Source organism: Mobula birostris, chromosome 3 (genome assembly GCF_030028105.1).
Source record: "Mobula birostris isolate sMobBir1 chromosome 3, sMobBir1.hap1, whole genome shotgun sequence".
In the NCBI taxonomy this organism is placed as follows: Eukaryota; Metazoa; Chordata; class Chondrichthyes; order Myliobatiformes; family Myliobatidae; genus Mobula; species Mobula birostris.
In genome coordinates, this window is record NC_092372.1 from 60,562,068 (window position 1) to 60,589,013 (window position 26,946).

Here is a 26,946-nt window from a genome sequence, read left to right on the forward strand (position 1 = left end):
TTGAACTTCCCACCCCTTACCTTAAAGCCATGTCCTCTTGTATTGAGCAGTGGTGCCCTGGGGAAGAGGTGCTGGCTGTCCACTCCATCTATTCCTCTTAATATCTTGTATACCTCTATCATGTCTCTTCTCATCCTCTTTCTCTCCAAAGAGTAAAGCCCTAGCTCCCTTAATCTCTGATCATAATGCATACTCGCTAAACCAGGCAGCATCCTGGTAAATCTCCTCTGTACCCTTTCCAATGCTTCCACATCCTTCCTATAGTGAGGCGACCAGAACTGGACACAACATTCCAAGTGTGGCCTAACCAGAGTTTTATAGAGCTGCATCATTACCTCGCGACTCTTAAACTCTATCCCTCGACTTGTAGAAACATAGAAAATAGGTGCAGGAGTAGGCCATTCGGCCCTTCGAGCCTGCACCGCCATTCAGTATGATCATGGCTGATCATCCAACTCAGAACCCTGAACCTGCCTTCTTTCCATACAGCAGGTAGTGGATCCCTGAAATTTCCTCCCCCAGAGAGTGGCAGAGGCTAGATCAGTAAAAGGCATTTAACTATAGACCACATCCAGGCAGTTTAAATTGGCATCATTGTCAGCACAGATGCTATGGGCTGAAGAACGTGTTCCTGTCGTGTACTGTTTCATGCTCTCTTAGAAGTGTTTCACATGGAAACATATATGTTTTTAATCTTTCAGGGGATTGATGGCAGTGGGGATCTGACACACAGGAAGAATTGAGGCCTGGAGTAGATAATCAATGAGCACATTGAATGGGGGAACAGACTTGAGGGGCCAGATGATCTATTGCTGTTATTATTATGTGTTCCTGTGCGGTACAGGATTGGAAGAGATAACAGATTAGAAGGGATGTGACAATGGAAGAATTTTGAAAGGAGGGATAGAAAAACATGGGGACCATAAAAAAATTGGCAGAGGTTTAAAAAATGGGGAACATTTGTAACAATTGTACATGGTGTTGTTGAGACCACTGGGAACCACTTTTAACAGTTAAAAGTTAAAAATTAAAGATGATTTGGACTTGGCGCAAAGTAAAAATTAGAACAGTGTTTTTATCCACATCAGATCAAAATATCCATTTGGCTTAATTTGTCTCACAAATACAGCAAGTTTTATGATATTTTACATTTACAAATCTATGTTTTAGGTGCCAAGGTGCAATCCAATGTGGACTCTTGAAAGAACAAGAGGAGTGTTCGCAGGAATATTCTTCAGCAGATGATACGGATTTAGTTCCCAAGATTCCTGTGGAAAGCAGTGACATGACAGCACCTGAGCTTTCTCCACCAATGTCTGCATCTGTAGCTGTGGCCTTGACAACAAATGACGCAGGTCTGACAAATCCAGCATTTGAAACAGGCTCAGAGGACAGCCATTCGGAGAGCAATTGTAACATCCACAACAAGAGTAGTATAAAGAAAAGTAAGTCTCTCTGTGATCTTTCTAATTTAAACGTTGCATAATTTTCCAAGGACGAATGGGAAGGAAATAGAAGTGACAGAATAGGTAAGAGGAAAGTTAGGAAAGATTGGATGTTCTTAAACCTGTGGTAAAAGATTGGAACTCTGCCTGGAGGAGTAATCGTCACCATATTTAAGCATTGCCTAGTTGGGAGCTTGAAGTGCAATAATCCATCGGGGCCACGAGCCAGGAGTTGAAGAGTAGAATTATGGAAATATCCCTTTGGCAGCCAAGCAAACGAAGGGCCATTAGGTGGCATCCCCTGGGAGTCACAACAAATGGTGAATTCCTTAGGAATATGTAATCAGAAAGAAACGCCGTGAAGCATACAATTAAATATTGTAGCATGCTTGAGGCTGCAACATGCCATTGTGATTCCTGTTACATTAACCCATTCCTCTTAACTGTATTATTACCTTCACCATCCTCATTAACATTCCTTATTCTCTGATGTAGTGAGTTACCTTTTCAATACTTTTTTTAGTACCAATGCCTTGTGAATTAGCTGATCTTAGGGAATATATTGGTCGGGACATAATTGTTCTCAGCATCCACCAGGAAGGTCCATAATAGGGCTGTCTACATGCCCCGTTCTGTTGACAGCTCACACAATTAGACAAGTTATCGGAATTGCCTGAACCTGACACGAGCAGAGGAAAAGCTAAAGATCAAGATTACACAGTCACTATTTCAAAATTCACTTAGCAGTCAGCAGTTTATCAAAATATAATGTCTGAAGTTTAAGACGCTTCACAAATCTGCAATTTATATTTAAAAAGCATGTAAGTCAATTAATATACTCTTATAGTTCTTTGTTAGCTTTTTGCATTTGTCTTTTTTTAGATTCACAAAACATGACTAATATTATTAAATTTCATTTTCTTGTAGACGGAAATTTTGATCGTGCCTCAGTGAGAAGCAGATCCTTTAAGAAACTGAATCGTGCTTTCAGCTATCTCCGCAAGAATAGCAGTACGAATTTAGTTGACTATGATCCGGGTGAAAGTGTGCAAACGTCTAATCTTCCAGATGAAGGTAACAAAGGCATATAAATCATCATGCAAAACAGTTTTAATAGTATCAGCAAGCAGAGAACTCCAAACGGTTTTGGTGGTGTGGTAGTTAAAACAAAGATGCGTTTTACAAAAGACTTCTGCATGGAAACATTCCAGTCTGCTTTACCGATCTAGTCCAGTGCTTTCCAACCCTTCCAACCCTTCCTCATCTTCTGATATTGAGATATCCTTTTGTCCTATTTGTGTCATATGTTTATCGGGCTTTCCCTTAAATGCAGTAAAGCTGTTCATCTTAATTCCTCCTTGTGATTATAACTTCCACACTAATCATTCCCTGTATGAAGGAGTTTCTCCTGAATTTTGTTCTGAATTTAACAGTCTTCATTTTATACTTACGACCCCTAGTTCTAATCTCTCATATAAATGGAAATGTTCACCATGCATTGAATATGGGCTAAACCAAAGTTCTGCACCGATTTAACACAATTTCTCTGTTTAGTTTTGCCTCTTCTTCTTCATATTTAGACATCGGATTTCCAGAGGATTACAGACTCTCCCTCTCCTTCCAAAAGTATATCTATCACTTTTGTGTACATATATTGAAGCTAATTTGCCAACACCATTTTGCTAAATTATTACTGCTTTCATCTATCTTCTCACATTTTTATAACTGCATGCTTCCTTTCCACACCCTACCTCAAGGTTTGGACTTGGCTGCAAAGTTTGTAATTCTACTGCTAACTCTCAAATCAGTAATTTTGTTTTGTTTTTTTAACTAGTTCAGTGTGGGCCAAAGGGCTGTACTGTTCTATGTTTTAATACTCTTGATGATCAATGATCAATACTTCCAATATTTCCACAAATCACATCACTTATATTCTCAGGGCACCATTGTCACTCTGCAATCAATTTAGTACTTTTGAAAGCTAAATAAAACACAAGATACTCTCGACATTCAGCAAGTCAGGCAGTGCCTGCAGAGAGAGAAACAGAGTTAATTTTCCAGGTCAGTATTCTTTTATTGGGAAAAAAACTAGAGATAAAGTAAAGTGTTTGCATTCCAGGGAAAGGACAAAGAGTGGAGAGAACAAAATGTCATGGAGTGGAGTGCAGAGCAGAAAGGCTGAGTTACAAAAGTAGTGGTGATACAGGCTGACGGGAGGCAGTGATATCCAGAGGAGGAGTAAAATCTGAAAGCTCTTTTAAAGAGTAGCTACTGCTGTAAGGAAGAAAGCATGTTGACAGTTTGTGACATTAACTTCCAGAAGCCACAATAAAGTGAAAACAAAATAATATATAATCATTCTTTTTCTTCTTTCTTATGCAGTGTGATCATTTATGCTCATTGGAGAATGCACACAGCCCTAGTCTCACATAATATCTGAAAGGCTGTGCAGCAAATCCTCAGTCTTACACCAAAGTGTTGGTCTATTTTTCTGTCCTTACGTATCTGCTATAGAGCTTGAACCCTCTGTGTCCAAAGTGAGATTACCACCAACTGTCAGCAGGTGATCCTCTGTATTCCCAAATCCATCTGCTGCTGAGTGTGGTATTCCTTACTGAAAACAATAAGTGCTGAACCAAAGAGAAGGAGGTTGGATCTAGAAGAAGGAGAAACAATGAAGTCAAAACTAATGCTTTCATAATACAGGCTTGGCAGCAGGCTTTGTCAAGGATTTTTTTTCCAAAAAGAAACTCTGCGTGCAAGTTAAAATTCATAGCTTTCTATTATGTTTTAATTTTCCTTGTAGCAACTGCTGTGTATCACGTGGGTGGTTTTGTAATGCCTAGCCAATGAACTCATGCTTGCTACCAGCCTTTCATTATATTAATCTAATGTTATAAGGTTTGACATTTCTCCAGCAAATTTCTTTCATTTGTTAAATCCCTTCTCCTCAGATACATAGCAGCGTCCTGGCTTGGTAAAGTCTTCCATCTGATAGCTCAGTATTACAACACAGCACCGGGCAAGTTCCAGCAATGAACACATGTTCATGACTTGACCAGAGATATTATAAAAATCTAATAACGTTCCAGTGTAAGTTATGACAGGCAAATTTCAATAATCATCCAGGTCTTTTGAACTAAGAGGGGAATAGGAGCTTTATCTGGAGCATGATATTGGTGTGGGGCTTTTGGGGCAAGAGCCCTGTTTCTGTACCGTAATACTTAATAATTCCTTGTCATAGCTGCAGTGAACCCAGTCCTGATGAAGGGTCTCAGCCCAAAACATCGACTGTGTACTCTTTTCCACAGATGCTGCCTGACCTGTTGAGTTCCTCCAGCATTTTGTGTGTGTTGCTTGGATGTCTGGCATCGGCAGATTTTCTCGTGTTTCTGAACTAAAATTCTATTGGCTTCACAATTTTACCATTTAGTTTTGTAATCTGGTGTTACATATACTAGTTAACAATAGTGTATTACATAACATAATATGTACCCATGAACTAGCAATGTAAAACAGTTAACCTTCATTGACAGATAACGGCCCACAATTTCCCGGAAGCACTAACCCTATTGTTTTGAGGCAGATTGGTGACTTGAGCTGATCAAGGGCTTTGCTTTGTAAATCACATACAGATGCCATGTTAAGCCACGTCCAGTGGCTAAATTGACTGTTAAAGTTCTTAAACATTTTGAACATTAGGCAAATATTAAAACGATTAGTCCCGCTAGTAAAATATTTTCACATTTATTTTTAAAAACAGTTAATTACCCAAGCTCTAACTACTCCTACTACTACGTCGACTCAGGCCTAGGGGGCTGGCATCGGGCACGATGACGGACTCTCCACTTCTCCCTCTCCCTCAATTAAGGCAAACTCTAAAGTGTTTGAATATATTAAGATTAAGCCAATTAAATAAGCGTAACTGATCTGGACTTTCTCTCGCTTGCAGCTCTTTCATCCAGTGAGATGACTGCAGTGGCAGAGCCTGTGCTCTCTGTTGGAACTAAAAACAGGATTAGCAGGCAAACCTTCCCAGTGTAACTAGTGGGAAACTGGAGTGAATATGTGCACTGCCACTGGACTCCAGAGGCATCAGATTTTCAGTCAGCAAAACATCAAAGGACGCTTGTTGATAAAGTTAATTGGTTTATTGTTGTCACGTGTGCCAAGATACAGTGAGTCCAGAGCATTCAATTATTTGAGGAACTACTAAAGTTTTCATTCAGAACTGCTAGAATTTCTCAGGAAATTCTGAGCCAAAGTAATATGATCGAGTGGATTTGGAAGTCATGTTTGTAATTTATAAGATCATCAATGCGATAACAGACGACATTTTGAAACATTCAGTCATGTCTGTTTTAAATTTCCAGCACCTTCCAGGTTTCATCACCTCATTCCGGATGGGGAAGTTACCATTATAAAGATCGACCGCTCTGATCCACATGTAAACCTCGGCATCAGCATCGTGGGAGGCTGTGAAACTCCAATAGAAAATATTGTCATACAAGATATTTATCGAGAGGGTGCCATTGCTAAAGATGGAAGACTTTTACCAGGGGACATGATTCTCGAGGTAATGCACATTGTGGCTTTATTTCAAAATGTGAATTGTATCCTCTGTGTTCAGGTTGTTTGTGTCTCGTATGATGCATAACTGTGGGTGAACTTGCGCATGCAGAGTCATGCTAACTGTCCCTAATTAGGCCATGGTTTTCCAAATGCTCCTAAATCCTATCCCTAAGAATCCTCTCCAGAAGCTTCCTTAACACTGGTAGGAGACAAGTCCATCATTTCCAGGATTATCCCTACTTCTCTTCATGAATAATGGAGCAACATTAGCCACTCACCAGTCCTCTGAGGCATTGCCTTTGGCTAGGTGGGACACAAAGATCTTGGTCAAGTCCCCAGCAATTTCATCTCTTACCTCTCTCAATTAACTGGAATCTATCCCAGCGGCCCTTTGGACTGAGCCACCTTAATGTTCTTTAAGGAACCCAACATTACCTTCTTTTTTATATCTGAAAATGCCCTAGCATATCAGCATGTTCCACACTGATCTCACTGATCCTCCATGTCCTTCCCCTTGGTCAATACGGATGCAAAGTACTCATTTAGGACCTTTCCCCTATTCTCCACCTCCTAGCATCTGATTAACCCTTAACCATGTGATAGGTGAGACCAGGTTTGGGGGTGGGGGGGGTGATGAAGTAAGAGGAGGGGTATTTCCATCTGTTTACCCTCTTATCCCTTTTCATCATCTCCCTCTGGTTCCCTTTTTCCTTCTCATTCTTCCAAGGCCCTGTCAGCTCCAATTAAATTTCTCCTTATTTAACCCTTTACCACTTCCAACTATCAGCTCCCTTCCTTCACCCATCCACCTTCTCCCTCACTTGCTTTCACCAGTTTATTCTCCATTCCTCCCCCCACCTTCTCATTCTGGCCTCTGCCCATTTCCTCTCCAGTCCTGTGAAGGGACTCGGCCCATAATGCTGACTGATTATTCCCCTCCATGCATGGGAGCTTAATGTCCAAGGATACACATTGTATTGAAAAGATAGGCAGAAAGGTAGAGGGGGTGACATTGCTCTGCTGGTAAAAAATGAAATCAAATCAGTAGAATGAGGTGACATAGGGTTGGAAGGTGTTGAATCATGTGGATACAACTAAAGAATAGCAACGGTAAAAAGACCCTGATGGGAGTTGTATACCAAAGAGCAATAAGGATGTGATCTACAAATTACAACAGGAGATAGAAAATGCATGCCAAAAAGGCAATGCTACAATGGTCACGGGGAATTTCAATATGCAGGAAGTTTCAATATGCATTACAATATGGAAAAATCAGGTTGGTGCTGGATCCCAAGAGGGGGAATTTCTAGAATGCCTATGAGATGTTTTTTTAGAGCAGTTTATGGCTGAGCTCTCTAGGGGATTGGCAATTCGGGAATGAACAAGAATTGATTAGAGAACTTAAGGTAAGATAATCCTTAGGAGCAAGAGATCATAATTTGATCAAATTCACCCTGAAACTTATGGAGTAAAGCTAAAATCAGATGTATCAGTATTACAGTGGAGTAAAGGGAATTACAGAGACCTGAGAGAGGAGATGGCCAGAAATGATTCGAAAAGAACACTGGCAGGGATGAAGGCAGAGTAGCAACAGCTAGAATTTCTGGAAGCAATTCAGAAGGCGCAGGATATATACATCCCAAAGAGGAAGAAGTATTCCAAAGGCAAGGTAATACAACCGTGGCTAACAAGAGAAGTCAAAGCCAACACTAAAGCCAAAGAGATGGCATATAATAGAGCAAAAATTAGTGGGAAGTTGGAGAATTGGGAAGCTTTTAGAAAACCAACAGATGTCAACTAAAAAAAGTCATTAAGAAAGTAAAGATGGAATACAAAAGTAAACTAGCCAATAATATTAAAGAGGATACCAAAGTTTATTCAGATACATAAAGCATAAAAGAGAAGCGACAGTGGATATTGGACCACTAGAAATCAATGCTGGAGAGGTAGTAATGGGGGAACAAGGAAATGGAGGATGAACTGAATAAGTATTTTGCATCAGTCTTCACAGCAGTATGGTGGAAGTTCTAGGTATAGGGGTCATGAAGTGTGTGAAGTTACAATTACTAGGGAAATTGGTTCTTGGGAAACTGAAAGGTCTGAAGGTAGACCAGATGATATAACCCTATGGTTCTGAAAGAGGTGGCTGAAGAGATTGGGGAGGCATTAGTTATGATCTTTCAAGAATCACTAGATTCTGGAATGGTTTCATAAGACTGGAAAATTGCAAATGTCACTCTACTCTTCAAGAAGTGAGGGAGGCAGAAGAAAAGAAGTTATAGGCCAGTTAGTCTGACCTCAGTGGCTGGGAAGATGTTGGAGTCGATTGTTAAGGATGAGGTCTCAGGGAGCTTGGAGGCACATGATAAAATAAGCCATGGTCAGCATGGCCTATTTCCTCAAGGGAAAATCTTGCCTGACAAATCTGCTGGAATTATTTGAAGAAATAACAAGCAGGACAGACCAAGGGAAATTTGTTGATGTTGTGTACTTGGATTTTCAGAAGGCCTTTGACTTGGCGCCACACTTGAGGCTGCCTAACAACTTACAAGCCCATGGTATTATAGGAAAGATTCTAGCATAGATAAAGCCGTGGCTAATTGGCAGGAGGCAGAGTGGGAATAAAAGGGAGCCTTTTCTGGTTGGCTGCCAGTGCCTAGTGATGTTCCACAGGGGTCAGTGTTGGGACCGGTTCTTTTTACAGTACATTTTACGTCAATGATTTGGATGATGGAATTCATGGCTTTGTTGCAAAGTTTGCAGACATTACAAAGGCAAGTGGAGGGGCAAGTTTTGAGGAAGTAGAGGGGCAACAGAAGGATTTAGACAGATTATGAGAATGAGCAAAGAAGTGGCAGATGGAATACAGTGTCGGGAAGTGTATGGTCATGCAGTTTGATAGAAGAAATGAAAGGATAGACTATTTCCTAAATGGAGAGAAAATACAAAATCTGAGATGCAAAGGGACATGGGAGTCTTTGTGCAGAATTCCCTAAAGGTTAATTTGCATGCTGAGCCTGTGATGAGGAAGACAAATGTGATGTTAGCATTCATTTCAAGAGCACTAGAGTATAAAAGCAAGGATGTAATATTGAGACTTTATAAAGCACTGGTGAGGCCTCACTTAGAGTGTTGTGAGTAGTTTTGAGCCCCTTATCTTAGAAACTGGAGAGGGTTCTAAGGAGGTTCACGAAAATGATTCCAAGATTGAACAGCTTGTCATATGAAGAGTGTTTGATGGCTCTGGGCCTGTATTCACTAGAATTCAGAAGAATCAGGGATGACCTTTCGAAGGTGGAGAGGATGTTTCCAATGTTGGGAAAGTCTAAGACCAGAGGATACAGCTGCAGAATAGAGAGGTGTCCTTTTAGAACTGAGAAGAGGAGGAATTTCCTTAGCCAGAGAGTGGTGAATCTGTAGAATTCTTTGCTACAGGCAGCTGTGGAGGCCAAGTCTTTATGAATATTTAAGGTAGAGATTGATAGATTCTTGATCGGTCAGGGTTTGGATGGTTATGGGGGGGAGGCAAGAGATTAGCGCTGAGAGGAAAAATACAGCAGCCATGATGAAATGGTGGAGCAGACTCAATGGGCCAATTGAGCCATATCTTATGGTCTTACACATGGTGTCTGACTTGCTGAGTTCCTCTACCATTTTATGTGCATGGCACAGGACCTCTTCCCTCAGTGTCACTGACCTAGCTGCTGCTACCACCCCCTTCCCCCAGCAGTATCCAAATTGCTGCAGGGAGAAATACCTTTCAGGTGAATACTCCATTATTTGCAAAAATAATGTTGAGCCACCTTCTTCTCCCTGCTGTTGGGTAGGGATTCAAACCTAGTAATCATAAAGTGTAGGCAATATGCATTATTTCCAAATCAATTGGCTTCTAAAGGAAAACCTTGCACAAAGAAAAATGGATGTGCTTGTTGCACATGAAACAACCCAGATCGAGACATCACTGCAAGTGTGTCTTGGAGAGGAATCAAAGTTGTTCTCATGGACTTGCTCCTTGGTGGGAGAGGTTGCAAGTTTTGGTGCATTTTGTAATGGTGTGTCCTATAGTCAGGATGCACTGGTGAAATCAAGGAATGTTTAGCGAGAAATATGGACTGCCAATCAAGGGGCTTCTTTGTTCTAGGTGGTATCAAGAATCTTGAGTTAAGATACCATGCTCATGAACCTATGCTCATGTCCAACAAGCATATCAAATTTTCTTTGTGCAAGGTTTTCCTTTGGAAGCCCATTAACTTCCATTTTACCAGGGCTCCCTAATATCAATGTTGTCTTGATATTCAAGGCCTGTCATTCTCAACTCAAAATTGGAATTTTGTTCATGGACTAAGACTGAAGAGGTTTGGACCCAAGCAGTGCCAGCTAAACCTATTGCTGATTATGCATTACTTTATAGACTTGGTATCTTTCATTACTTTTGTAAGAAATTCTAAGCGAATCTCTTGTACATAAACGCATGCAGTGATTTTCCATCGTTCTACTCCCACAATATATAATTGGAAATGATAAATGCAGAGAATTTCAAGTTAGCCATTTATTTTTATGATACAAATGAATTTCTATCTTGATGTGCTACAGGCCCAGATAGTTCTGGGTTCTATGTTATTCCTGCTTGTGTTTTTTTTTGTTATTCTACTTACATACTTCCAGTGACACCAAAATAGAGTAATTAGTTTATCATTCATCTTATTTGCTATATAGGATTCTTGCTTTTTGCAGATTTGGAGCATTTACCTGAACGATAATGAATAATCTGCAAAAACAATAAATTAAACTGTGAAATTCTTTGGGTGACTTGGAAAAGTGAAAGCACTAGCATCTGAATTTCTACTGCTATTATGCTGATTAGCTCTTGCAACTGTGGTGCACAACAATAGAGTGCTCAAAAATGCCATTTATTAATATATTTGTTATATATTTGAAATATGGCATTTAGTGTCAAAGGACTGAAGTCAAGTTATTGTTGTATCACAGATGACCCCTGGGTACTCCTTTGCTGGCTCTGTGTAGTCTTCTCTGTTGGGAGGAATTAATCTATTGATTTTCTAGCCATGTTTTGGAACATAGTTATGTTTTAGGGAGTGCTGGAATTATTTGATATCATGTATTCACAGAATACTTCTTCACTTCTCCCCCAGTCTATAAGATTTCTCCATGTAATGCCACTCTAAAATATTGTTTATTATTTCTGTTTTGAAATGAAAACTAGCCATCCTTTTTCCAATACATGAATGTGAAACATTTCCACTTAATAAATAGTATTGAGAACCCAAAACGTGTGGTTTTATTTTAATATGTAGCCAGCTTAATGAGGATCCAATTAAATAATCATGTTTATCTAAATAATATTAGCACTGAACTAAATAGTAATGTCATACCCTATGCTTGCCATCTGTTATTTCACATTTCTCTTGTTTATTTGAAGCAAATATATTACATGTAAAAATGTTCTATCTCTGTGGACTGAAGCAATTTTGTTAAAAGAATATGCTAATGAAATGAAAGCCAATTGAAAACCTAAAATCTCATGATCATTGTTAAAGTAGATCAGAATGTTTTTGCAATTGCACTTTAGAAGGGAAAGAAAAGCCTACATAAATTTATCTGAATTCTTATCAAAACTGAAGAACAGATATTTCTTTCACTAAACTTTTAAAATTGTCTACTTTATGCCTTTAAGTTCTGTAGTTGCAATAGAATTATAATTTATATTCCTATAAAACATATCCAATATCAAAGCAACCCATGAATGATCTTAAAATCTATAATGTAGTAAGGATATTTTGTCTGTATATCTAATCTTGCCTGGAACTTCAATATACTGTGAGTGTACCACAGACATCTTGCAATAGTTACCTCAGCCATTTGGTTATTCTGTAACAGCGTATTTGGCAACTTACTACAAACTACTGTAGAAAATCTTTTGTTTTCTGCCCTAAGTTATTCTAACAGATTTTTATGGTGCTGAATCTTTTTTGGCATAGAAGCAATGACACTGATGTTGATTTGGAAGTAAGTTACGCATAAAGATTTAGCTGTCTCTATGGCAAAATCTTTGGCCAAGTAACTAATCAGATTAAAGAATTACCACGACACCATAGCAAGTTGCAAAAGTATATTTTTAATCAACTTCTTAAATATTGAGTAGTGTGCTACATAAATAAGCAAGCATAAATGCTTAAGGTAGAAGTTGCAATGATTTTAAGTCTTTTTGCATTTTTAAGATCTTCAAAAAATTGAGAGAATTACAATCCATTTAAATAGTATTTTGGGACAGATAATTTGCAAGCAAAAATTACGATTTGCATGATACTTAAAAACTTATTTTGCCTGATTGCAAGATTTGCAGCTTATTTTCTAGCAGAACAACTTGAATACCTGAACTCTGTGTAAGTTCCTTTGATGTATTTGTAGAAGTTGTTAGTGATGTACTATTTCACTCATAGCAGCTTCATGGTTTCTGCATTAAACTACCTTTGCAGAGGCCACAAACCTGTTGCTTAAGATACTGATAATTCTGATGTCATTACTACACAAAATACAGGTCAGCTTACAAATGATCTCTGCATTTCTGACTTTTTTTCTTGTCCAGGTAAACGGTACTGACTTAAGCAATGTGCCTCATAACTATGCACTGGCAGTATTGAAACAGCCTTGTCAAACCATGTTGCTGAGTGTGCTCCGAGAACAACTATATAAATGCAGAAAAAACATTGAAAGTAATTGCTGCAGAGATGACAGCTTCCACGTTATTCTCCACAAGAGTGCTGATCAACCCTTAGGAATAAAATTGGTCCGTAGATCTGATGAATCTGGAGTTTTTATCTTCAGTTTACTTGAAGGTGGTCTTGCTGCCCAAGATGGCCAACTGCAAGTAGACGACAGAGTACTTGCAATCAACGGACATGATCTTCGTCGGGGATCTCCAGAAATTGCAGCGCATTTCATACAGGTCAGTTTGCTAATCTTTTATAGGTCATTGATTGGGTTGACAGTTGCTATTGGAATGTCATTGATATCATTTGGTTATGTTACTATCAGAAAGGTTGAGATGTGAACTGGGTGGATGGTGGTTTGCTTGCCATTTGCTTCTCATTACAATCAGGATTAAACCTATGTTTTACTTACTCCAAAATCCCAAGATCTTAAAGATAGATTCTTCTTTCTGTAATTACTATAAGACATATTAGGCCATTTGGATCATCAAGTCTGCTCCACCATTCTATAATGGCTGATTTATTATCCCTCTCAAATCTATTCTCCCACTTTCTCTCTGTAACCTTTCACACCCTTACTAGTTAAGAACTGATCAACCTCTGCTTTCCACAGTTGTCTGTGGTTCCACGGATTCACAACCCTCTGGTGAAAGAAATTCCTCCTCATCGCTTTTCTAAGGGACATCCTTCTATTCTGAGGCTGTGTCCGCTGGTCCTAGACTCCTCCACTGTAGGAAACATCCATTTTATCTAGGCCTTTCAATATTTGTTGGGTGTCAATGAGATCACCCAACGTTCTTCTAAACACGAGAGAATATAGGCACAGAGCTATCATATGTTAGCCATATAATATCATGGGATCCTTCTTATGAACCTTGTCTGGACTGTCCTTTCTTAGATAAGAGGCCCTAAACTGCTCACAGTTCTCCAAGCGTAGTCTGACCAATCCTAAAATGCCTCAGCATTACATTCTTGCTTTTATATTCTGGTGCTCTCAAAATGAATGCTAACATTGTTAACCTTCCTTACCAGCAGCTAAACCTGCAAGTTAACCTTTAAGGATTCCTGTGTGTGGACTCCCAAGTCCCTTTGCACTCTGATTTCTGAATTTTCTCCATGTTTAGAAAATAGTCAACAACAGGAATTCTGCAGATGCTGGAAATTCAAGCAACACACATCAAAGTTGCTGGTGAATGCAGCAGGCCAGGCAGCATCTCTAGGAAGAGGTACAGTCGACGAAGGATCTCAGCCTGAAACGTCGACTGTACCTCTCCCTAGAGATGCTACCTGGCCTGCTGCGTTCACCAGCAACTTTGATGTGTGTTGTTAGAAAATAGTCTATGCCTTTCTTCCTTCATTTCCCTGCACTATATTCTATCTGCTACTTCTTTGCTCATTCTGCTAATCTGTCTGAGTCCTTCTGCAGCCTCCCTGCTTCCTGAACTCTACCAGCCCTCCACTTATCTTTGTATCATTCACAAACATGGCCACAAAGCTATCAATTCCACCATCCAAATCATTGACATATAACGTGGAAGGGAGTGGTCCCAACACCAACCCCTGCAGAACACGACCAGAAAAGGTCCCCTTTATTCTCATTCTTTGCCTCTTGTCATTCAGCCTATCTTCTATTCTTGCTCACATCTTTCCTGTAGTACATTGGCTCTAATTTATCGAGCAGCCTTGCATGCAGCACCTTGTCAAAGGCTTTCCAAAATTTCAAGTAAACAACTTTACGCAAGAGGTCTATTGATTATGACATTCAATAAAATGTATAAATTATAAATAGGAAATTCTGAGGATTTCCTGAAATCCAGGAAACTCTGTGGGTGTCACTGGAGCGGTCTGCTTAGAGGAGGTTTCTGTCCTGAACAGAAAGCTGAAAGCTCCTCTATTCCTGAAAATAGCAGCAGTTACAATACTAAGCAGAAATCTCAGGCACATATATAGAGTTAGGCTGCCTAAGACATTTGCACAATACCGTATTCATTAATGTGGAGCGGACAGTGAGTTTGTAAACCTGGTGGGAGCAAAGGAAGTTGGGAATGACAAGGGTGGAGCGCCGTGGGATGGGTGTGGAACAGGTGGCAGAGAAGGAGTGCCAGGCGTGGCGGGGGGGGGGCGAATGGGGTGGCACGGGTGCGGACACACCCAGCCCGGAGGCACCAGGCAAGGTCACTTGATTTCAAACAATTGGTGTATTGAACACTACAGAATGTCTCTCTGGATCTTCCCATTTTCTTCCTTCTCCCTGCTCCTTTTCCCAAACAAGATTCTCCTCTCTTTGCCCCATTTCCACTCAGTCCACAATTAAGACCCAAATCAGAATCAGGCTTATCATCACTCACATACGTCATGAAATTTGGTTTCTTGGGACAGTAATACATAAAATTACTACAATACTGTGCAAAGGTCTTAGGCACCCTATATATCTAAACCTATCCTTTGCACAGTACTGTACTTTAGACATTACCATCTGCAACGGCGTCAACACAATATGCATCATCCTATTACTGAAATATATTATTATTCTTTCACCATTTTTGTCGCAGTACCATCATAAAAGGTTGAAGTGCTTGAAGAAGGTGACTCATCATCATCTTCTCAAGGTCAGCTAGGGATGGAATGCTGACTTCACCAGGCATGGGTACACATTAAAAATGAATTACAAAAATAATCACTGAGGGTATGTGACTTAAAGGACCATTTTTTACCTTTGAATTTCACTTCTGCTGCAGATGATTCAGGAGAATAAATAATGAGACAGCTACAATTCACCATGGTGACCTTGGATCAAAAGCACAACCATTTTACTACCACAGCTTTACAATGAATAGTTAAAACTGCCCAGCACATCACCAGCACCAGACTACCTGCTATCAAAGACATATATACAGAAAGGTGCCAGAAAAGAATCCCATCCACCCTGCTCACAGACTGCTTGACCCACTCCCATCAGGGAGGAGTCTACTTAGGATCCACATCAGGACCACCAGACTCAAAAACAGTTACTTTTCCCAAGCAGTAAAGTGGATCAACACCACCACCCACTTACCCACCCCACCACACCACCAGCTACCATTACTTTATCACACTTCCTGTCAGTCACCTTATGCACAGACACTCCTATGCCTGCTGTCACTTTATGGACATGCAATTAGTCTATCTATATAGGCTGTCTTAAGTATTTATATTTATTGTGTTTTTTATTATTGTATTCTTTATCTTATTGAGTTTTTGGTGCTGCATCGGAGTCGGACTAACAACTATTTCATTCTCCTTTACACTTGTGTACCTGAAATGACATTAAACAATCTTGAATCTTGAATTTATGTACTTAGAACTTCAAATCTTATTTATTAACCTTCTATAGTTCTAGCAATAGAGCTGGCGTTTTGTCTTATTAGGCACAAAGTGCAAGCTCCATTTCCATCTTGGGATGGACTCCTATGATAAGGTTGAGAGGTGAGCGTGATGTGGCCTCTGCTAGATCACTGCAATAATAAAGACAAACAAGAAGATCTTGCTATGGTTGAGTGTATAGACACTTTAGGTGAGTGGCCAGAACTAGGAACAAATTAGGTATGGCTAATGCCCACTACGTTATTGCACACCTGGCCTATTCATCATATTCTCATTGAAAATAGGATTATAGCCTGAGTTATGCAATATCTAGAAGAAGGTGGATCCTCTCCTATTGCGTGCTGAGCCTTTCTGAGCATAAAGCAATGGCTCTCATTTATTAATTAAGCCATTTGATGAGGCCAATTTTATCCTGCAAGAGAAAGGTGGCCAATTACTGCACTGGAAAAGTGAGGAAGAGTAGGGTTTTAATGAATAGAAGAAGGCAGCTGGAGAAATGGCTGTCTCACTTCCTCACCCAAGCAGTTCCATTTATAAGAGCTGCAGAGCAACTGACTGAAGTTTAGTCTAAATAATCAATCTTTTAGCTAGCATGCTCACCCAGGGCTGAAAAGCCTCATTTTTGAACAACGGATTTCTGATTATACGTCTAATCCCATTGATCTCCTCTTAATTATCATATTCAGTATCATCTGAAAATAAAACCACGCATTACCCCATTTTTCATGCCATGTTTTCATTTTTATGCCATGTTGACTGTCTAATCATATAATTCTTGAAATGGCTTGTTTCCACAACATTAATAATGATTCTAGAATATTTCAGCACCAGTTATTTGATCTGAACTATTAGGATCAATTTCACAAGTTAGAATGGATGAATCACAAGTCAGATTTCAGTAGGTCATCACTAATTTAAATCTGTAAATTTCTTTATAAATGTATCAACTTGATTTTATCATAGAATCACAGAAGCACATCAACACAGAAGGGCCCTTACTTGCCAAGGCTGACTACGGTACCTATCTATGCTAATTCTGTTTGCCTGTATTTGACCTGTATCTCCCTAATCCTTCACTATCCAAATAGGCTGTAAAAATTCCTTTTAGCATTGTGATAGTATCTGCCTCAGTACCTCCTCCTATTTCAAGTATTCACTGCCCTCTGTGTGGAAAAACATACCCTTCAAATCTTTTTTAAATTTCTCTCCTCATCTTAAAACTATTCTTTCCAGTTCTACTCTTCCCTGCCCTGTGAAAAAAGATTCTCACTACCTTTCCTATCTATGCCCCCCTTACTTTTGCAAACTTCCGTAAAATTATATCTCAGCCTTCTACATTCCAGTAAAATTAAGCCCAACCTATCCAATTATTTCTTATAATTACAGCCTTCCATTCCAGCCAACAACCCAGCAAATCTCTCTGCATTCTCTCTATTGATGCCATTCCATTTCTGTAGTGAGGTGTCCCAAACTGTATACAATACAGCAAGAGCAGTCTGACCAATGCTTTGTACAACTGCAACATGAGGTCCCAACGTTTATACTTAGTGCCTCAGCTTATGAAGGCAAGCATTTCAAATGTCTTTTTGACTATCCCATCCAACTATCTGCCTAACAACACACACAAAATGCTGGAGGAACTCAGGAGGCCAGGCAGCATCTATGGAAAAGAATACAGTCGACCCTTCAGCAGCACCTATCTGCCTTGCCACTTTCAGGGAGCAATGGATTTACACCTAAAGACTCTCTCAACGTCACCACTCTGTTTACTTTGTCCATTCTGTTTACTTTGTTCAAAATACATATATGTCACTATATACAACCCTAAGATCCATTTTATTGCAAGCATGCCCATTAAATCCACAATAGAATAATGACCATGAAATAATCAAAGAAAGACCGCGATGACTTGGGTGTTCAATTCAGTGTACAAAAGACAACCAACTGTGAAAATACAAAAAGAAAGAAGTAATGATAATAAATAAATAAACAATAATCATCGAGAATGTGAGATGAAGAGTCCTTGAAGGTGAATCTATAGGTTGTGGGAACGCTTCAATGATAGGGCAAGAGAAATTGAGTGAAGATATTTACTTTGGTTCAAGAACTGATGCCTGAAGGGTAATAACTGTTCCTGGACCTGAGGCTCCTGTACCACCTTCCTGATGGCAGCAGTGAGGAAAAAGCATCTCCTGGCTAGTGAGGGTTCATTATGATGGATGTTGCTTTCCTATGACAGTGTTCCACGCAGGGAAGGTGCTTCATGTAGGGAAGACTCAATGGTGGGAAGTGTTTTACCCGTGATCGATTGAGGCATACTTATTAATTTTTGTAGTATTTTCCACACTGCACATCTAAGTTTGTCAAAGTTTCAGGTGTCATGCCGAATCTTTACAAACTCCTAAGGAAGTAGAGGCACTGCTGTGCTTTTGTCATAATTGCACGTGCATCCTGGGCCCAGGACAGCTCCTCCAAAATAATAACACTGAAGAATTTGAAGTTGCTGACCCTCTCCACCTCTGATCCTCCGATGAGGGCTGGCTTATGGACTTCTGGGTACTTTCTCCTGAAGTCAATAATCAGCTCTTTGGGCTTGATTTTCAATCTTCCTCCTATATGCTGATGGTTGAGCGATAATAACTTTTCCTGAACTTGGCCTACGATAGTGGCGTCATCAGCAAACTTGAATATGGCACTGGCCCTATGCTAAGCCATAGAGTTATAAGTGCAAAGTGAGTAGAACAGGGGGCTAAGCACACACTCAGATCCACAGATGAGTCCTTGAACGCGGCCCAGTCCAACTAACTCAAAACAATCTTGTAGCTGATCATCTACCTCCTGCACCCCACCCCCTTGTGGTTCTAAACTCTGGAGTTTTGCTCTTTAGGCTCTGCCTATATGCATGAGGGTCGGCACAACATTGTGGGCCGAAGGGCCTGTACTGTGCTGTACTATTCTATGTTCTATGTAAATAAGGATTGCCAAGTGATCAGATTTACTGAAATGTGGTCTGGATATGGAATGGTGGGCATTCCTTTCCTCAGTATAACAGTGGTCTACTGTGTTGGGACCTCTGGTGTCAACAAGTTATATGCTGATGTTCAATGGGCAGGGTTTTCTTCAAACAGGCCTGGCTAAAGTCTCTGACAATGATCTGAAATGCATTGGGATGGGCTGCTCCTTGTTTGGGGATGGAACCTTGCAGTATCTCAAGCCCTTTATTATAGTTGGCTGCTGGTGGTACGTGGCCATTTTTGGCATCTGACCATTTGGTGTTCAAGGTCGGGGGAACATGAGTTTGACAAAAGCACCCCATCGGTGCACCACTGAGAGTTTATCATGAACACCACACCTCCACCTTTTCTGAATCAGCAGTACAGACTTGTATATACTAAAGCACAATTTATGCTGATGGGCAGTACCTTTATTTAAAAAATACTCAAGAAATTCATCTACATTATTTCAACAAAAGATAGTTTATATAACCAAGTGATTTTGAAGTAAGCTATTCTGGCTACCTTTAATTCATCCCTGTCTTTCCAAATGATTAGTAATCTTGTCCCTCAGAATTTTTCCAATAACTTCCCTGCTATTAATGTTAAGCTCATAGTTCTGTCAGTACCAGGATTTATCTTGCCTTCCCTATTTCCTTTATGCTTCCTGTATAGTTCCAGTTCTGGTACTACTAGTTGTTTTCTGCACGACTATTGCTATCCCACTTCAGCTAATCTCTTGCCATTGGCTGTAGAACCCCCGGTATTCATTTTCCAATATCCTTTTGAAATTTTCTGACCTGCTAAATGACTCAGGCTTTGCCGCAGCAATTCTATTCGGGCTGAATTCAAAATACATTGACAGTACTAAGTGCAACTGCAGTAAGAATGATTATGGAATCACATCATCACAATAAAATACAGACATACAATGTTGGAGGACTGATAAAAATCTGGAAATCAAAAATGCAATCTTACTGGTGGTCTCTTTTCAGAATTCTGGTGCTGAATATGTATTTTAGTGCAGATGTTTCCCCATTTATTTGTCCTGCGTTGTCTATCTTTAGATAAGTGAAGATCGGGTGCATTTCATTGTATCGAGAAGGACAAAGGAACGAACCCCCGATATCTTACAAGAAAACAACTGGAACAGCAGCACCCCACCTAGTCCTAATCAAAGAAATCTGCATAACAGGGTATGGATAGGGATATTTTAAGACAAAGTCATTTAGATGGATTACTTTGATTTCTTTTTGTGTGCTAAAATGCCAATTTGACATTTATTTTGCATTAATTAGTCATAAATATTAGTAATGTTTTTAATTCTCATATAACTGAAGACAAGGTCTTGGTCTCAAACAATAACAATTTCTTATTTTTGACTGGGACACAAAGCATTAGTTGTCTGAGTGTTGAGAGAAATTTCCATATTTTGATGTGACCTAGGAGGAGATCATTCTGTCTACAGAGTGAATATAGGCTATCTACGCAATCCCATTTTCCTGTGATTTCCCCGTATCCTGTTCTCGACATTCCCATCAATGTTCCCCAGGTTCTACTACTCACCAAAGGGCAATTCACGATGACCAATTAATCTACTAATAAACCTGTGGGAGGCAGGAGGAAACCAATACAGTCACAACACGCTGGAGGAACTCAGCAGGTCGGGCAGTATCCGTGGAAACGATCAGTCAACGTTTCGGGCCGGAACCCTTCGTCAGGACTGAAGAGGGAAGGGGCAGAGGCCTATAAAGACCTATACAGTCACAGAGAGAACATACAAACTCTATACAGATGGCCCGAGAGGTTATGATTGAACCCAGGCTGCAGTTGTTTGGCAGCAGCTCTATTTACCCACAAGAAAAAGGGCACCTATCAGAGAGCCCAGCCTTCCATTTACATAAATAAATAGGAAATCAGGGTACAGGTAAGTAATCCCTGCCTTACAGTTTTTCAGGACACCATTCAAAAGAGAATAGTGCCTTGCTAAGCAAAAATACAACAAAATGTAATTTTACACAGAAAGAATTTTTAAGAGGAATGCCACTTATATAATTGTTATGCTACAAACCCTAAGCATCTACAGCATATACTTCATAAAGGAAAATTCAAGACTTGCAACACAAAAATGCTGGCCATGGTGCAAATCTTCCGCAATGAAGTGGTTGTTAGACTAAATATTTCTAAATATTTGTCTCATAATGAACAAAAAGGTTAGTTAAAGCTGATGTCTGTCATAGAAAATTACTTAGAGGTTAGAGTTGCCGGAAGATTGGCTTAGACAGTGATGTAAAAATGTCAGTGGAGAGTCACTGAGTGTACTCAGATGTATCTGAAGATAAACAAAGTCTGCTTTGGCTCTGGATTTTATCAGCAATTATTCAGCTTTCAATTACATGTTTATCTTTTTTTGTTGTTTTTCACATTTCCACTCATTTAGATTCTTGAGGTAAAATAGTTTCCTCTTAATTGATTCTATATTGAAGTGCTAAATATTGGAAAGATTTTCTAAAACACTTTCTAATCTTTTAAAAATATTATCAAACCAAATTTTGACATTACTGTGGAGATTAGCTTAATTGAGCACCAAATGTAGCTCAACCATCTTAAATCAGCCTAACCCAACACAGTCCTGCCAACTTAGTTGCCCAATTATAAATGGTGGCTTAATGTTTCTTTATGGTCATAAATACGTTCCCTAGGCTGCCATTTCAGTGTGAGGTCCTGCACCTTTGGTATTCCAACAACCTTGTGATGTTCCAGTGTTCCCAAGCTCCCAAAATTAAAAGGTAGAAACACAAGGGTCTGCAGATTGTGTATTCTGCAGCAAAACTTGAACTGCTGGAGGAATTCATGGGTCAGGCAGCATCTCTGAAAGGAAGTAAACAGTTAATGTTTTGGGTTGAGACCCTCCAATTGGAGTGAATATTAAAAGATAGTATGTTAAACTAAAATGCTGTTTTCTCCATTTTTCATTCCTGTGATCTTGCTGATATACTTAATACAGAATTCTGTATATTTTTCGTGTAACCCCCAAAGATTTTAGTTGAGTCTGTTCAGATTATTTTGCTGTACAGGATTTTCCAGTAAGATTGAAAAACCAGTGTATTACGCAGGCCCTTTAACTGCTTTCAGAAAGTGTTTAAATTCGGAAGTATTAAATCAATACACAGCCTGCTAGAAGTCAGTATATTATTGCAGATTTTTTTTCTGAAAGAAATGTATTTTTCTGTCCGATATAAAGAATGATTACCTAATTTCTGATGGGAATGGGTTCATGTCACTAAAGTATTTTGCCACAATACACCACATATTGATGGGTTTAACTGTAAAATGAATAAGATTTTTAATTATAGCAAATATAAAAAGATTAATTTAGGCTGTTCCGCTGAAGTTGCAATTTTGGCCATTTATCACAATGCAGCAGTTGAAAATTCACTATGTAGTTTTTTGATCAGAGCTTAAAATAGAAATAAGTATAAATTATAAATCTTTGGCCTGGAAGTTGAGAAAGACAGGATTAGGAAGATTCAACAGACAAAAAAAACAACTTCATTATTTGCGATTGTTTGTTTCTGTAGAGAGCTGACTTTGATCAAGATGATTACCACTCATTCCTCAGGAGAGGCCAGAATTATGTGTGTGGCAGCCTGAAAATTTTTAAAAAATGAAAATATTGGAAAGCTCAGCCGATCCGGCAGTACCTCATTGAGTTATACAGCATGGAAACAAGCCCTTTGGCCCAAATTTCCCTGTCAAACAAGAGGCCTTCCTGAGCTGTTCCCAGTTGCTTGCATTTGGCCTATATCTCTTCAATCCTTTCTTATCCAGGATCCTGTTCAAATGTCTTTTAAATATTGTATTTGTACCCACCTCTGCAGCCTCTTCTAGTACAGGGGTCCCCAACCTTTTTTTGCACCACAGACCGGTCTATTATTGACAATATTCTTGCAGACCGGCCGACCGGTGGGGTGGGATAGGGTTGCCAACGGAAAGGGTAGCAGTCAAATACATTGTGTTTACCCTGAGAAGACTACCATGACCATGAAGACTTGTGCAGGGACCTGTGTGCGCATGCGTGACGTGTGCATGCGTGTACGTGCCGATTTTTTTCTACAAATCGTTTTTGGCGATTCTATTCAGGGTAGGGGGTGTTAATCACGACCGGAATATAGGTGATAAGTGGCTAATACACTCAATTTCGTTTCTAAAAGGGTTTATCGAAAGAATTTAATATTAAACATACAGCGCATATTTTCCTCGCATGAATATAGTGATAAGTCAATTATCAGGGGAGGACAGGGGAGCTTGAAGTAAGTGTTGAACGAACTTCCAGTAGAAGTGGTAGAGGCAGGTTCAATATTATCATTTAAAGACAAATTAGGTAGGTATATGGACAGGAAAGGAATGGAGGGTTGTGGGCTGAGTGCAGGTCGGTGGGAATAGGTGAGAGTAACGTTCGGCACGGACTAGAAGGGCAGAGATCGCCTGTTTCCGTGCTGTAGTTGTTATATGGTTATATAAGTAAGTCAACAGCATCATAACATTTTAAGTAACTTTTGGATATTAAACACACAGTGCATATCTTCCCCATATGAACATATAAAATCATTGCAACACACCAATATCACTGAATCAGTGGGAGCCCTGGGCTTGTTTCCCTGAAACAAGACGGTCCTATCCAGGGGTGATGGGAGACAGCGATACTCGAAGGGAGTTTCTTATGTCCAGTCTATTCCGCAATTTAGTTTTCGTTGCATTCATTGCAGAGATATGTTGGAAATGGAAGCAACGTTTTCAGTGTTTTCGTGGCTATCTCAGGATATTTAGCCTTGACTTTGATCCAGAATGCCAGCAGAGATGTTATGTCAAACATACTTTTCAGCCCGCCGTCATTTGCAAGCTGGAGGAGTTGATCTCCTTCCTGCGGTGACATGGATGACGCGCGGGTAATGACCTCGCGTGCGTTCAAGCTCAACAGTGAGCATGACAGGGAATGAGGAAAGGTGCAGCTGACTCATATCGCCAAATCATATCGTTTCCTTGCGACCCGGTAGCCCATGCTTTGTGGCCCGGTGGTTGGGGACCGCTGTACTAGTAGGTTGATCCATATACTTAACACCCTCAGTGTGAAAAGCCTGCCCTTCAAGCCCCTTTAAAACCTCATCTGCCCCTCACCTTAAATCTATGGCCTCTAGTTTTAGACTCCCGTACATTGGGGAAAGGATTGTGACCATATACCTTATCTATGACGCTCATGATTTTATAAAAGTCTCTGCTACATCTCAGCCTCTTTTGCTCCAGGTCAAACAGTTCCAACTGTTCTTTATAACTCATGTCCTGCAGTCTCAGCAACATCCTTGTGAATCTTCTTTGTAGCCGCTCTCACTTAATTGTATCCTTCCTATTATGTTGTAGCCAGAATTACATACAATATTCCAGGTGCAGTCTCACCAGTGTCCTTTACATATGGAACATGACATCCCAATTCCTGTAAATGTCCTGTCCACCCTTCTCTCTCTATCACCTCAAAGTTCAAAGCAAATTGATTATCAAAGTACATACATATGTATATGTTACTATACACAACCCTGAGGTTGTTGTGGACATACACAGCAAGTCCAAGAAACACAATAGAATTAATGAAAGACCACACCCAACAGGGCAAACGACTAGGGTGCAAAAGACAACAAACTGTGCCAATACAAAAGAGAATAAAAGTAAATAAAAAGCATTAAGTATTCAGAACATGAGATGAAAAGTATTTGAAAGTGAGCCCACAAGTTATAGCAACAGTTCAGTAATGGGACGAGTGAAGTTGAGTGAACTTATCTCCTTTGGTTCAAGAGCCTGATGGTTGAGAGGTAATGGCTGTTCCTGAACCTGGTAGTGTGGGTCCTGAGGCTCCTGTACCTTCTTCCTCATGGCTACAGTGAGGAAAGTGTATGCCCTGGGTGGTTCGGGTCCTTGATAATGAACGCTGTTTTCCTGTGACAACGCTTCATGTAGATGTGCTCAATGATGGGCTGGGCCGTATCCACGACTTTTTGTAGGACTTTCTGTTCACGCTTCTATACCAGTGAAGTTGGTGATGCACATTGTTGCACCTCACTTGCATTGAGATATTTGCTGCACTAGAAAACAGGAAGTACTTCCATTGACCCAGGAACCATCTCTCAGAGAAAGCAGTTGAGGGGGTTGATTTACAATTACCTTCACTGCACAAGCAATGCCTCTGGCCATGGGTCAAAAAGAGAATATTTGAAGCTCAAGATCTCAAACTTCACGGCCTCCTTGCAGCAGAGATTTCTGTCCTCATGTATATTTATAAGACTTGAATTACTGTAGTGGCACCTCAAAGAACTGAAGAGATTTTCAATAGATTAATTTATTTATTGTGTACATCAAAACTTACAGTGAATTGCATCATTTGTTAACAACCAACACAACTTAAGGACGTGCTTCAGGGTAGTCTGCAAGTGTCACCACACATTCCAACACCAATATAGCATACCCACCATGTTGCAGAACACACAAGTAGCAGCAACAACAACAACAGCAAAACAAGCTCCTTATTTCCCTCCCAACCACCTACCCGTGCCCATATACAGATAGTCCTCTAATCCTGGGACAGGCTGTCTCTGCGTTGTCAACCTCCACTGGACTCATGGACCTGCAGAAACTGAGCCTTTGACATCCCCAGCAGCCTCGCTGACTCAGTGTTTCAGCCACTGGGCCATGACTTCTGGACTTCTGGACTTCCGATCGGCCTTTGGGTTTTGATCCTTGGTATTGATCCCAGGATTCACCAATGATGATGAAAGAGGATCCTGGATGAAGTGCTCAAGCTCCAGACTCACTGATGACAGGACCCCAAACACTAGGCCTTGAGCTCCAGTCTTGCCAACTCAGGTATCTAGGGGGCACTAGGGCCTCCTGCCCACAGAGCTCTGTCCCAGAATCCATCAATGAATGGAGGGGCCACTAACTCTCATCTTCACTGAACTGCCGGGCTGCCATCCAACCATGGATGCCCTTTGTCACGTCCATGTTGCTGGCCTTCAAATACTGAGCACAGTGTAGAGGCCTAGACTTTAGCCTGACCTCATATGGCCCACATCACTGCACCTAAACCCTAACCTGACACCTAACTCCCCTCCCTGTCCCCAAAATCATCCCTAAAAAAATACATATACACATACACACACTATATAGCTATGGAATAGATATATACACGTTAGGTACAGGAGTGGAATCTGGTCTGGTCTTCAGCTGCTGTAGCCCACCCACTTCGAGGTTCAACATGTTCATTCAGAGATGCTCTTCCGCACACCACTGTTGTAATGCGTAGCTATGTGAGTTACTGTCACCTTCCTGTCCGCTTGAACCAGACCGCAGAATCAGAAGCAGCTTTAATATCACTGGCATATGTCATGAAATTTGTTGTTTTACAGCAGGAGCATAGTGCAATACATCATAAAAAACTATAAATTTCAGTAAGAAACATATATACTGTGTACTGTATATATAATTAAAGTAAGTAAGTAGTGAAAAAGGAGAGCAAAAAAAAACAGGGAGATGTAACGTATATGGGTTCATTGTCCATTCAGAAACTGATGGTGGAGGGGAAGAAACTGCTCCAAAAACATTGAGTGTGAGAAGACAGCATGTCCTGGGTCCCTTAATGATATATGCCGTCTTTTTGAGGTAACACCTGTTGAGCATGTCCTCGTTGCTGGGGAGGCTGACTTTGCAGCTTACAACATTTTTTGTTTCTGAATCTGTGCAGTGGCCCCTCCATACCAGACGGTGATGCAACCGGTTAGAATGCTCTTCACGGTT

At 40.2% G+C, this 26,946-nt stretch overlaps 1 protein-coding gene across 1 annotated transcript in view; it reads left to right on the forward strand.

The window, feature by feature from the left end:
- The window catches only part of lnx1 (ligand of numb-protein X 1), a 102,490-nt gene that overhangs the window by 48,054 nt on the left and 27,490 nt on the right, over positions 1-26,946 (forward strand). Inside the window, exons 2-6 of the mRNA XM_072252706.1 lie at positions 1,171-1,445; positions 2,373-2,519; positions 5,819-6,021; positions 12,625-12,984; positions 20,172-20,300. Coding sequence (XP_072108807.1) covers positions 1,171-1,445; positions 2,373-2,519; positions 5,819-6,021; positions 12,625-12,984; positions 20,172-20,300 — 1,114 coding nt within the window. The remainder of the gene's footprint in view (positions 1-1,170; positions 1,446-2,372; positions 2,520-5,818; positions 6,022-12,624; positions 12,985-20,171; positions 20,301-26,946) is intronic.